Source organism: Coccidioides immitis (assembly GCF_000149335.2).
Source record: "Coccidioides immitis RS genomic scaffold supercont3.1, whole genome shotgun sequence".
In the NCBI taxonomy this organism is placed as follows: Eukaryota; Fungi; Ascomycota; class Eurotiomycetes; order Onygenales; family Onygenaceae; genus Coccidioides; species Coccidioides immitis.
The window spans coordinates 4913105-4925681 of record NW_004504310.1 but is presented as its reverse complement, the minus strand read 5'-3'; the positions used below and the strand labels follow the sequence as shown (position 1 = coordinate 4925681).

Below are 12577 nucleotides of genomic sequence, written 5' to 3'. Positions count from 1 at the left end.
ACTATGACAGCGTCAAGCTGATCACCGGAGGTTTGGTAGAGTCGATTGATTTCTCTGCTGTATCACCTAGGATTTCATGACATTGATGAATTAAAATTCATCCTTCATCCAAGCTGTAATGTATGAAACACTTCACCAATCTAACGGCCTTATTCGTCGAGGTACCACGACGACAAAACCTCACAAGGCCATCTGCCATGCAACTTTCTTCTTTCTCATCGCCTTCAGCACCCCGAGCGGCAAGAATGACCGATCCACAATGCTCAGGCCGCCGCATTTCTCCTCCAACTCACTCGAATAGAACTGGATTAGCCACCCCATCTCCGCATCGATGTTCCCCTGGCATAACTCCTTCAGATTCGCCGGCGGGCCGGAGAGCTTATTCAGCTCCTGCCGCACGGCATGGGAAAAGTTTATAGTCTTTTTGAAAGCCACAGTATTCAACCGACAATATAGCGTGTTCAAGGCGTCACTGGTATACTCGCGCCATTGGGTATATTTCTCAAAGGAGAAGAACTCATTTTGTCCCTCGGTAGCGGGTGCGTAATGACGAGTTCCCGTGTCTTCATCCCTAGGGAAGGCATTCTTGAAGCGTTTCCGGCGCTCTGATTCAGTAAGATTCTCAAATTCCCGCTTGGCTTTGTTGTACGCTTCTCTTTCAGATTCAAGAAAGGCGTGGATAAGCAACTTTGGGTCCTCACAGACGTGAGGGCTGACGAGAGAGAGAGGGACAAAGGGATTGTGGAGCCCCAGGCCACCCAGGGCTTCAGGCATGTATAGGAAAGCGTCAGGGATATCAGAAACGTTGAATCGGGAGGTGATCATCTGCTTGAGGTGCTCGACTACACTGTTGCCATTGCCATTCTGGTCATTGAAAAGAAAACTCTGAATATCTTGGTGGGTTTGGAAAATGGCATCAAGGTGCTTACGCCCGAAGCAATTTGATGGTCTGTGAACTTGAATGTTAGTTCCAAAACCAATGCTTTGGATGGAAGGAGAATGACGTACTCGCCAAATGTATAGCTGAAAAAGCGGCCAATGCAGCTGTTCCAGGTTTTAACCCACTGCAATACGCTTTTTGCCCCGTTTAACTGTTTCGACAGCTGAGCAACATGCTCCTCAACGTGGGATCTATTGATAGTCCACTCTCCAGTGATGGGGTCAAGGACTAAAAAGTTGATAGCGACTGGTCCTTCGGGTAGAACCTTGACCACTTCGGGCTTCTTCGTCCGACCTTCTTCCACCAAGTAAACTGAACCAGTTTTACTTTTATTAAACTCGAGCCCCATTATTTTGGCGAAATTTTCCATGGTCAGCCATGCTTTGGCGCAGCTATCAGGCTTTCCGCAGAGCCATAAATCGTCGTGAAATCGATATAGTAGAATGTTTGCCTGCTGACTGACTGCAACATCCATGAAAAACAAGATCAATTCACCAAAAACCTTTTCGAAGATGTGAGCCATCGGAAGACCGCGTTTGCGGATCCTAATTTGGTCACCGGTCAACATGTCCAAAGGCGGTTCTAAGAAATTTTTAAAAAAATTGATCCATTCTTCTTCAAATCCAACAAATCGTAAAACGGCGAATATCGTATTATGGGATACGCTGGTAGCAAACCATAGGAAATCGCTTTGGACGACGGCGACTTCTCCGTCAAAGGCGCGTCCCATAAGAACTTCAGTCGCCAGAGTCCTTAAAAGAAGTTGTTTGACCTCCTTTGGTGACAAATTATTATCACCATTCAAATTGATGGTACTCTCATCATAATCATCGTCGTCACTATCACCGTCATCATCGTAGCCGACAGCGTCTTGGAACTCGCGGCCAGGCATAGGTGCTAAGAAAAAGTGATCCTTGTATACATCGTGTCTCTCTTTTTCGGTGCCCTTCTTGACTGTCCAACGATGCGCGCCCTCGTTGAGATAATATCTCCGCAATGCCTGATCTTCCTCTGGTATTCCACAGTCTTTGGCCCAAAATGCTATCCGCTCGATGACGCGGTGCAAAGATTTCTTCAGGAAGACACACCATTTGTTCCCAATGTAGTGGGTGAGCAGGGCCTGGAGCACGTCTTCATCCATCATTACACGCCACTTTCCGTTCAAACTTTGCCGACTGGAGAAACATTATTACTTATATCTGAGGAAAGGCATCATTGTAGTAATTACTTACGGCAGGACCGGCATTCCTTTGCCTCCTACATTCCAGGACCAGTTGCCCAGATTCGCGTATCTCATATTTAGCACGTTCGCAATTTCATCGAGCACAGTATCATCGTGTAGAAATTCACCCAGAGTTGCGAGCTTCTGGTCATTGAGAAGGTCATTTTTCAGCAATGACTGGATGCATTGCTTAAGGCTTTTCCTCTCCACAGGTTGTTTCTCGGAAAAGAGAAGTTTACCATGATTTTTGACAGCTTCCCGCAACAATTTCAGAGCGTCCTGTCCTTCATCTCCTGAAAAGAGAGTCTCTAAATACCGGGTAATATCCTCGCTATCGGTCATCAGAGGTTCAAACACCACCTTTTCGAACTTCTCTCGTAATTGCTGCAATTTTTCCTTCTGGATATCTTGAACGACATCAAAGTCCTCGTCGACCATAGAGCTGTCGAGCCTCTCAGCGTTCCCGTCACTTGAAGTGGGGGAGTTAATCCATTCGATAAGCAAGCGGGAATATAAATCGGCCAGATCCAGTTTACGAGTCTGGCGATCCAACCGAGAGCGAAGATCAGACTCAAAGTTAACCAGCATGGACTCTGGGATCGTTGGATCGTACTGAGATTGATGAAGCCAGCGGTCCATATTTTCCAGCTCCGCCTCAGGTAGAAGTTGAAGTTCCTTCACGCCAGCATGTAGGCGGGAAATACGCTTCTGGATGCTGTCGCCTGCATCGCTGGTCAAGTCAAGTATTTTACGCTTGGTTTCTTCGTACTTTTGGCGTTGCTTCTCGAGTTCTTCGATCTTCGTGGTGGTAATCGACTGGAGGGTCTGGGAGAGAACCGAAGGGGAAGCAGCCATGATAGCTGGAAGACGGCAGGTTTATTCAATTGGAAACTCAAGAAGCAGGTGTCAGATAGTCTGAAAGAAATAGGCACTACTTCGAGACGATCATTGAACGCGATGAGATGTTGTTTCTCGACTTGAAAAAGTGAGCCAACGCGCCCTTTTATGGCCCGGGAGAGCGCCCAGCAGGTGTCATTTCAAGCTTCTGCTTGAGCTGAGAAATGTTGTAGAGGCCTGAATGTGTGTCCCCGTTCTCCATGGCGTCAGGCAACACCAGGCAGCATCAGGAGCGATAAACGGCCTGAAGGAGAGGCCGAAGCGACCTAAGGGCCCGCGTCTTGGCTTTCCCTAGCAGTCCCCTGTAGGCGGCCAATGGGGCTGGCCGTCAACCTGAGGCCGGAGACACCACCTAGGCAGAAACGCCAATCACCTTGGGAAGTGTGTTTAAACGATCCTGAAGCTGTTGTTTGCGAAGAACTCGGCACAGAGGCCATTGGATGGTCTCTGAATTCTAAGCTCCAAGCTACAAAACACGCCAGTGGGACTCTCGTAAGCTTCGAAGCCTTGAAAAGTCAACCTCCAAGAATCACCGTTTTTGTCAGGAATTCAACTCGTATGGCTTAGCGGGTTAATATTCCAGTTTCTCACACTTCACTATCCCTGAAGCACAAAATGAAATTTTTTTCTTCCGGAGAACTGTATTGTCGATCTAGATATTATTCCACTCAAGCAGTTCAAAGTGCCCCTTTAGAGAGCTCTCAGAGAATGTTCGTTTTCAAATTTCTCTGATTTCTGTGCATCAGATGTAATGGAAAAGCCGGACGCGCTGTAAAGCCCATTGCCCAACAAACTGAAAACGGAACATAGCTTTGGGCTTTATGGATGAAGTTCGGGTCCAGGATGTCTTCCATGAGAATTCTTCGCGAGCTCGTGCCCCCTCCCCGCCACCAAAAAAAAAAAAAAAAAAGAAAAGAAAAGAAAAGAAAAAAGAAAAAGAAAAAGGAAAGGAAAAAGCAATGACCTTGAGTTCCAAAGCCTAGGCTGATTAGCTGTGCTCCATAGCATGCTGAAAACGATCATAGTATCCCCGTACTCCGTAGCACAAAAAGCGTTTGATTAGTTGGGGTGGAAAGGTAGACAAACTTAATGAAAGACTAGGAAAAGGCTCCATCGACCATAGGTTTGCCGGATGCAGTCCACAGCTCTTTGATGATTATCTGTTGAGCCAACTTTAACTTCCGGGGGAACGCTCATATATGAGATGTGTTTCCCAGGAGTCAAGGTCTCCATGCCCCTGTATGATTTGGATAGAATTCAGACCGGTTATTAGAGTCAATCATTCTCGCAGTTGCTTTGCTTCTGGATGTACTCTTGTCAACAGGGCCAAACACCAATTGCCTGCTTTATAATGTGGAGAGAGTGTGTGTGCTGGAAATGTGGTCCCCTGGGTTATCTAATGTGATTTTGTAAGGACACAGCGGATTCTTTTTCACGTCTTGTTGGTAGTGGGAATGAAGTGGCACTTTTAAACTTGGGCAAGCTGTTGCCCGACTTACAGGTAAGACGGGCAGTTACAGTGCAAACGCTTCCATACGCCAGTGCTCTCGGCCGGAGCCTTGAGGCACGTCGTGGGAAGAGAGGGTCTGGATTCTATGTCCATACAAATGCCTGCTCTTTGGCATCCTCAAGATTCCGGCCGTTTCAGCAAGACCATGTACGCGGAATGGTTCTTTGTGCTTCATTTAAGGGGGCATCTTCTGCGAAGGCAAGGGTGGATATTGCTCTGAGGCCTCGATGCCGATCACTGTACTCCGTACTTCGGAAGGAGTACTCTGTACTCCGTACAGGAGCAAAGAATCAGGGGATAAAACTTCTTTCTCCTGGGTTGATATATAAGCCCGGCATCCCTGTCAAGATTTAGCCCCCACCGCTACGGCCCTTAGTGGCTGCGTCGGTTTTGATCTTATGATAGTAGTTCCGAGGTGGAGGATCTAGCCAAGGTTTCAGAGAGAGTATCACTCGAGTGCATAGGCCCTCCAAGTACGGAGTACGGTCTATACTCATGGGTGACAGTTCTGCGGAAATGAAGAGGACAGAGTTAAGATTACGACCCTTGAGAAGAGCTGGCCAGCATATCCCTGGTAAGGATGCCGCAGATATTTTGCTGCCCCTTGTTCGTATGACCCTCAAAGACGTTCCCTGAAAGCGAACCAACAAGTGCAGACAGGTAGCTTTTTGGAAGACAAAGGTTCATAACGTCCGGAGTGATGTTGAGCAGGAAGTCCGGCCATATGTCACGGTTTGGGGCAATGCTTGACTCCTTTCCTCGTGCCTTAACTAGCTGGTGTTGAGCTTGGAGGGCAGATAACTAAGGTGTTTATGATTTGTCCATCGAGGCTAGCATCGGGGCATGCAGCTTTGCCTGAAGTGCCGCTACCAACTTGCTATGAACATTTTGAGACAATTACCATTGCTCTTTCGCGACAAGCAGATAATCTACCTTAAGTTGCGGAATCAGGCTACATTTCTCCTTCAGTTCTCTTGTTTTCTTTTAGCTCCGCTGGTTGAATCCATCACGCGACAACGCCGCGAAAGTAGGCCGGAAGTCATGCCTATTATCCTACCTCTATCTATAGGCTGATGATCCCCATCGAATGTTTAGAGTAGACCTGTTCCTCATTTTAGCCTGCATCGGTAATTCGTGTAGTCGATATGCCGCTCGGTATTCACAATGTGTATGCGGCTGGGTGCATAACTATTCACATAGGTACAACACACTAAGCTGACAGAGGGGAGTTTCAACTCATGAAATCGGGCGCGAACAGCATTTGAGTCCAGAACTGTATTTTTTCTGTTGCACAAAGCGCATAATAATTTGACCATGGTCTCTGGGTACCGTGTATGATCCCGTCACTTTTGAATTGGAGGATATTTGAGGCCCGATCCAAAGATACGTTGAAAACGCAGTCGAAGGCGCACTTCAGGCGGCAAGGGATCAAGGAAGACTACCAACGTACTCCATTTCTCCAGCCATTTAGGATATGCCGTGTATTCCCAATAAGATGTTAAGTCCATAGAATTTCCCAGTAGCTATACACAATTTAACATCGCCGCAGTTAAATCAAACCCGCTTCTTGAAGGAAGGGGCCCCAAAAAAAAAAAAAAAAAAAAAAAAAAAAAAAAAAAAAAAAGGGAGAAAAGAAAAGAAAAAGAAAAAAGAAAAGATGAGAAGTGATGTCATTTGTAATCACACATGTCCAATCCCGACAGCTTCTCTTCGCATTTCAATAGGGTCGTATCGAGCGACCGAATCGCGCATTTTGAGTGCTCATAATAGTATGCGCTTGTCCGCTGAGCGCCAGGAAAATACATACCCTGTCGGAACCGATAGTCAAATTCTTCGAAACATAGGCCAGCATATGGCGGGTCGGGCCGATGGGGAAAGATCTTCAAAGCTCGTAAACGCTTGGTGAGGGAGCCAAGCATGAGCGCGTCACATTCAAAGCTGCAATGCTCGTTTTCAGTGTAGTCATCGATATGGCCGTAGAGAGTGGTAACAAGCTTATGGAGAACTTCCTGCCTTTTGCTATTGATTGCCTCTAAATACATGGTTAGTATAGCCGGCCTGAGGACCAAATGGAAATGTCGGATAGCTTACCGACAACTGATTGTGGAATCGGTAGCTCGTCCGAAGGAACGGCTTGCTTTCCTTCACGAAGAGCTAAGCGAGTCGTCTTCCTGAACTCGTTTGGCCTATCGAACACCCAGCAGATGCATATCCAAGCCGGTATGTCATCGGTATATTTCTCCGGGATGGTGGACTTCAAATTATCAAACCAAAAATTGGAAAACAGCTCCACAACCTCATGGACATCGTATTTATCTATGAGGATGGCGAGCTGTACCAATGTTATGAGATCCACTCTGAGCGGGACCTTACGCATATGCCCATGAATTATTTTCAAAAGAATCAACATCGCGTCAGGGTCGTCGTCGGGAAGAGGTATCTCCACGCTGCCGGTCAGCTGTAAGGTATTACTTTCGCTGAATTTTCGCTGGAGCATTGCTCGAAACACAGGCGACGCCAGAATCATGTGTCTGGAGGAGACATGAAAGACAACCTCTTTTATACGGGTGTAGTGTTAGCGGAGCGATCCGTAGCTAGCAATTAGATAGTTCTTACCTTCTTCCACTAGGTCATCCTCTTGCCTTTTGGCTGCGGATATCGTTTTGATGTCAAGCATGGCCTCATCTTCATCTACGTACGTCACGTATCTGGTTAAAACTAGGGTGATATCCCCGTCTGGATCGAGTCGATAGATGTCAGGAGCATTGTCTTCACATTTGACAGGTTTGACAGCGATAGGGGATGGGGTCCGTAGTGTGGAAGGCATGTTGGAAGGTGGACAGGACTAGGATCCGGAGACGGCTCGCACTTCGGTGTGCTAGGGGAGTGCTGGGGGTTTAAACGGTTGTCCTAGACTCAAACAAAGCAACGACGGGTTCCCCGAGTAGGAGTTATTTGTCTACGGCGCGTCGTGTGACACTATCCGTTGAGCATAGTGTCCAGAGCTGCCAGAGGACGGCCTCCTTCCACAGCTGCAACGTGGCGCCGAAAAGGGGCTATCAACGTATTTAGTGGCAGATCATCCGTATCTCGCATTCAAAGAAGGGTGGCCAGTCGGTGGGAAGGTACGAGCTCTATGGCAGATGAAAGGCCCTCGCAGACTTGAGTGAAGCTGGACCGAATCGATTCGCGGCAAGTTTAGGGAGAGGTGAGGATGTCACAAGGCAAGCAGCTTTCGAGAGAGCTATTGGGTTTGGTGGCGAACTAACTAGGTCATCAAAGGATCTTGGCTGCCTCCATCTGATCAGACAAAAGAAGCGGCTTCCTGCTCATTACATGGAGATGGCTATCCATGCATCATCCGAGCCCGGCGATTCCACCGCGCTATGGACGAGGGCACTGCCGGGCGCGAATGGCGATGTTGAGCCATGGTGTTGGGATTCGACGTGTCCTGAAGACAGTCGAGCTTGCAGATCCTGGTCTTCCTCATCGCAGGTGGCGTAGCACAGAATTGAACAATGGCATTATGATCTGGGTTTGCGAGAGGTCGCATCCCTGAGGACCATGACAATGCGGGATTAGGGATGCTGCATGCCAGGACTTGAGCGGATCACGATGCACGAGCAAGGATGCGATGACCGGCTGACTAACGAGCCCACACCCGTCGTCAACCTCAACTGACACTGCACGCGACGATATTGCGCCAGTCCGCGTGTGCATCGGCATACCTATGGGTTATATAGGGGGTTGGTATGAGGACGCCCGGCTCATGCCAGATGGCACGAAAAGGCGTGCTACTGCTCTGTACGGAGTATATACCGCTCAAAAGTTACGTCTCCGTGCGAAACGCCCACAAGCCCACCCACTGCACCCTCGCCTGCGCTCTGCATAGTTAACTGGCTTTGGAACCGCAGATATGGGCCAAGTATAGAGCAACGGTCAGATCTCTGTGGCTTTGCGAGCTTGACTGCGCTACCCCGCACACGCTGCTCCCGAGTCTTTCACTGCGTGCAGCTCAGGCAAACGACAATCGCCGCCACTAGGATGTACCTTAACGGACTTCTTGCGGCCTGGTCTGTTGTACTTCAAAGAGTTGATGCTCATTCGTGCATGATTTCTCTCTTTTTGCGGATTCTGGTGCTTAACTGCGAGATTCTGTACTTCGAAAGACTTTGCACCAGCTCCGCAAATTCTGGCATCTGTTAATAGATGCAATTATATGCCATCCTGTGCGAAGCCTTCCCTCCCGCAGTTGAGATCGTTATGCCTGTGGTATTTGAATCGCGACTCGGCCACCTACTGGGCCAACTTCTTCCCTGTCGCCCCGATTGGTGCTGTGCCATCCGCCTTCGGCCATTCAACTGCATGACTCTTGGCTAATTAGGGTGTATACCACGGCAATGGACCTGAACTAAACCCTCTTTCATGTTTGTATTTTGCCGTTCACTTGTCCGCCAGCCATAAAATACTCCATAACCGTCTTGCAGATGACTGGCGCGTCTGATCACCTACAGTCATTCTTCCAAGCATTACGGAACAAAGAACACTCTGCAGATTTTTGAACGTTAACGACAGCAGATAGTGGGGGTTCATATATCCGATTCTCTGATGCTGAGATTGGTTGACAATTCATCTCTTTTTCTTTTTCTTTTTTTTTTCTCCCTCATTTGTGAAGTTTGTGAGGATTTCCGATTCCTTTGAATCCAGACAAACAATCCTTTTCTTTTTTTTTTTACATACCAAAAGATCGATGTCCTATTTGCTATTTTCTTTTTCTTTTTTCTTTTTTTTTTTTTTTTTTTTTTTCAAATAATCAGTGGACTTACAATGACAGCCAATGGGGCGATATGGGGTACATGCACCTCAAAGTCCTCATCTGACGTATTGTGCATGGATCTAACTAAGAGAACAATCCCATGCGATCCGGTCACCTACTCAATATGTGCCAAGTGCGTTATTCTTGCACTTATCCATACAAATGCTTCCCATCAATTATGGTGTCTACTCCCTGCTCATCAAGGTGTTGAACTTTTGTAAGTACAATGATCATGGACTGTTGCCCAAATTCTCCATCCACCACCCTCTGGCCCGTCTTCTTAACAATGGACCACCATCAACCTTAAAGCACCTAGGTAATGCTGCTATTTCTCTTTGATTAATGTGAGTCTCAACTGTGGGGGGTTTATTTCTCTCAACCCTGCAAGAAGTTGATAGGACCCCGGATGTGCACATGTCTCTCTCGCACAGGCTTTCTCTATGAATCCACTGGACTGCGTTTCAGCTCTATATTGTCTCGGGCACCGAGCTTTGCTGAGGCTCGTGTTAATAATACAGGTATCGAAACTTGAACCCCGAGCCCGGAAAGGCGCCCGGATAAACCTCTCTGGAGAGAGTAACCAAGCCATGGTGCTGATCTTCCACTGCTGTATGAAATGATACTTAGATTCTGGCAAACAATGAGATCATTAACAAACATTTTATATGGCTAGAAAATGATCCTAGTTGATAGTAATTACTGCCCATATTCATACAGGCCCTGATGCAACACGACACAACGGGAAAAACAAACAATAATAGAAATCATCTTTATCTATGCTCAAGAATGATAGATGGTTAAGTATATATGCTTCTTTGGATGCAGAAGTCGACAGGGGCTGACTTCAAGTTCATAACAATCATTTCGATGCTTTCTGTTCAGGGGTTACCCGTAAAGGAAGAGGAATCCAGGTGATTACATATCGCCGCGCCAAACCTCCTGCTCTTCAACGAAACCATACACATCGTCCTCAAACTTTTCACCTGTGATCGCAACTACACGGTCTTTTCCAGGTAGCTTTCCAGTTTTTCCGACAGCACCCTCATATTTGCTTGAAGAGTCGATATCATTGAGGATTTGCCGCACAGTCGCTAGGGATGATGATTTTGGGACACGAATCCAGTTTTGTTTAACAACGACATGACTTTTATCGTCAACATCACACAATCGAGTTCCAGGATCGCGATCACCCGCCAGAAAGCGGAGGCGTGTTGGTGAAATTATGCAATCCGTGGTCATTAAGACCCAGAAATTTGCTTTGGGACAGCGCACGGCCGCCGCCAGGACGTCCGCTATGCGAGTATTTGACGATGATGGTTCAAGCTGCGAAATAATTGGTATATACGATAATGGAGTTGCAATATCGGATATTAACTTTTGGTGAGACTGCTGCAGGGCAGTATTGATTCCATTTGGCTGGTCAAGGGCACCATTTAGCCCAACAAGTGTGGGTGAGCTCGTGGCGGATGATGCCGAACTTCGAGAGGGCGTTTCCGACGCGGATGAAGAAGATGAAGCAAACGCGGCGCCAATAGCTCCTCCCGGGTGGAACTCTTTGAAAACTTCTGCTGGACCCCTTCCAGGGATAGTGTGCAGGCTTCTAGCAACGGCAAGAGCGAGCGCATCACCCACCGCTAACGCAACAGTTGTCGATGTTGTTGGTGCAGGCAAGCCGAAAGATATTTCCTCACGCTCATGTACCGGAGCTGGGAGCAAAATTGTATATCGGATATCAGAATCAGAAAGCAGAGCGCACGACGATGGCTGCATATGTGCCGTGATCGCTATCACCGGTAACATGGGTGGAATATGCGGAAGGACCATAGATAACTCCGACGTTTTACCCGAAAACGTGATGAAAAGAAGAGTATCGTTCTGTTATCACCAATAGGGTTAGCATTCCGTCCATGAGAAGAGTGTGCATGATCGAAAGCGTACCTGTTTTATCATACCCAAATCCCCATGCAAAGCCTCCGTTGGATGCAAAAAGCAGCTCTGAATGCCGAAACTGTTCATTGTAGCGACCAATTTTTCGCCAATTTTCCCGCTCTTGCCCACTCCACAGATGACAAGTTTCCCTCCGACGTTGATTGTTTTTGCGATTTGCTCGACTGCGCGCTCCATGCTCTCCCTAGAAAACGGATCGGTCGCATACATCCGCTCCAAGTTCGCCAAAGCTGCCCGCTCCGTGGAGATCACATGGACTACCGTATCTAAGGCCGACGCGGTCGGGTTGATACTTGGGATTGGGTCGACATCGGGATCCGGGGGGGTCATAGGCAATGCCGGAACCATCACCACGGATGACTTGCGAGAGACGATGTGAGGGGAGGGAGGCGAAAGCTGTCGGCGCCGTTTGCGAGCAAGAACGGAGAAAGTCATATTATCAAAAAGGGGTGAAAAAAAAAAAAAAAAAAAAGGTTCCAACAGAATATAAACAACAAAATAAATGTATGCTGAGATGATGGTATCAAACGGTAGCCGCCACAATAACTAAAGAGAATATCTTTTGAAAAATATGCACAAGAAGCGGTTGCATGACCGAAAACAATGTGAGATGTCCGTCAAGGCCGTTGAACGGCACCCTCACTATCGCTCCATCTCTCGGGAAGCACGATAAAATTGCGAAAATCTAGGAGATTATAGCGATGAAGATACAGATGACGGTGGCTCGACGCCTCTTCGACGAGTGAAATACAAGGAAGGGCGCGAAACGAGTGGCAAAACAAAGGGACAAGAATAGCAAGAGATCTCTATAGACTGCAAAAGCAAAGACAGAAGTGTCTCGGGCAGTGGAGAGGGGACGCCAGTCGAGGCGGAGAAGGCGGGTATTTTGGAGGCGGAAAAACGTGAAAATTGATAAGGAAATTGATAAGATCTGCGGCACTTCCCGATCGGGATCTGGGAGGGGCCCGCTTAGTCAGTGGCGGGGTAACTCCGAGATTCGCTGACTGCGCCGGGCAATCGGACGACGGGGAGAGAGAGAGAGAGAGTGCTCCGGTATATGGTTGATATTTTGGGTGGGAGGGAGAGAGGACGAGAATGCGAGACAAGTGAAGCCGTTGGCTGTGCCATGGTCAATCGAGCCGTCCCGGGCGCCAGTTCATATGCTTTTTGGGACACATCACCCCTGCTCATCCGAGGAGATGCAATTCCTGGGCGGCTAGGCAGCCTGTGGGAACTTTGATGCCT

At 47.8% G+C, this 12577-nt stretch overlaps 3 protein-coding genes across 3 annotated transcripts; all 3 read right to left on the bottom strand.

The window, feature by feature from the left end:
* Positions 1 to 26: 26 nt before the first annotated feature.
* CIMG_01349 (uncharacterized protein) lies at positions 27 to 3017 on the bottom strand (the record flags this gene model as incomplete). The annotated part of the gene is made up of 3 exons (XM_001247577.2): positions 27 to 949; positions 1009 to 2115; positions 2173 to 3017. The coding sequence occupies 3 exons, from the start codon at positions 3015 to 3017 to the stop codon at positions 181 to 183; spliced, it is 2721 nt and encodes a 906-aa protein (XP_001247578.2). The 3' UTR covers positions 27 to 180.
* A 3044-nt stretch (positions 3018 to 6061) lies between these two features.
* Positions 6062 to 8118, bottom strand: CIMG_01351 (uncharacterized protein). The gene is made up of 3 exons (XM_001247579.2): positions 7186 to 8118; positions 6661 to 7125; positions 6062 to 6601 (listed from the first exon to the last, which is right to left on the bottom strand). The coding sequence occupies exons 1-3, from the start codon at positions 7394 to 7396 to the stop codon at positions 6240 to 6242; spliced, it is 1038 nt and encodes a 345-aa protein (XP_001247580.2). The 5' UTR covers positions 7397 to 8118; the 3' UTR covers positions 6062 to 6239.
* A 2017-nt stretch (positions 8119 to 10135) lies between these two features.
* CIMG_01353 (sugar isomerase) lies at positions 10136 to 12293 on the bottom strand. Its single transcript, XM_001247581.2, has 2 exons — positions 11324 to 12293; positions 10136 to 11260 (listed from the first exon to the last, which is right to left on the bottom strand). Exons 1-2 carry the CDS (start codon positions 11765 to 11767, stop codon positions 10301 to 10303), a joined length of 1404 nt encoding a protein of 467 aa, XP_001247582.1. The 5' UTR covers positions 11768 to 12293; the 3' UTR covers positions 10136 to 10300.
* Positions 12294 to 12577: the final 284 nt, after the last annotated feature.

What these genes read in the sequence shown, in the direction of transcription:
- CIMG_01351 (XM_001247579.2), bottom strand. Translation starts at nt 7,396, where the DNA reads ATGCCTTCCACACTACGGACCCCATCCCCTATCGCTGTCAAACCTGTC. An exon ending in GGATGACCTAGTGGAAGAAG is followed by an intron (nt 7,126 to 7,185) that starts GTAAGAACTATC and finishes CCCGTATAAAAG; the next exon opens with AGGTTGTCTTTCATGTCTCC. An exon ending in GATTCCACAATCAGTTGTCG is followed by an intron (nt 6,602 to 6,660) that starts GTAAGCTATCCG and finishes CCATGTATTTAG; the next exon opens with AGGCAATCAATAGCAAAAGG.
- CIMG_01353 (XM_001247581.2), bottom strand. Translation starts at nt 11,767, where the DNA reads ATGACTTTCTCCGTTCTTGCTCGCAAACGGCGCCGACAGCTTTCGCCT. An exon ending in ATTTGGGTATGATAAAACAG is followed by an intron (nt 11,261 to 11,323) that starts GTACGCTTTCGA and finishes TGGTGATAACAG; the next exon opens with AACGATACTCTTCTTTTCAT.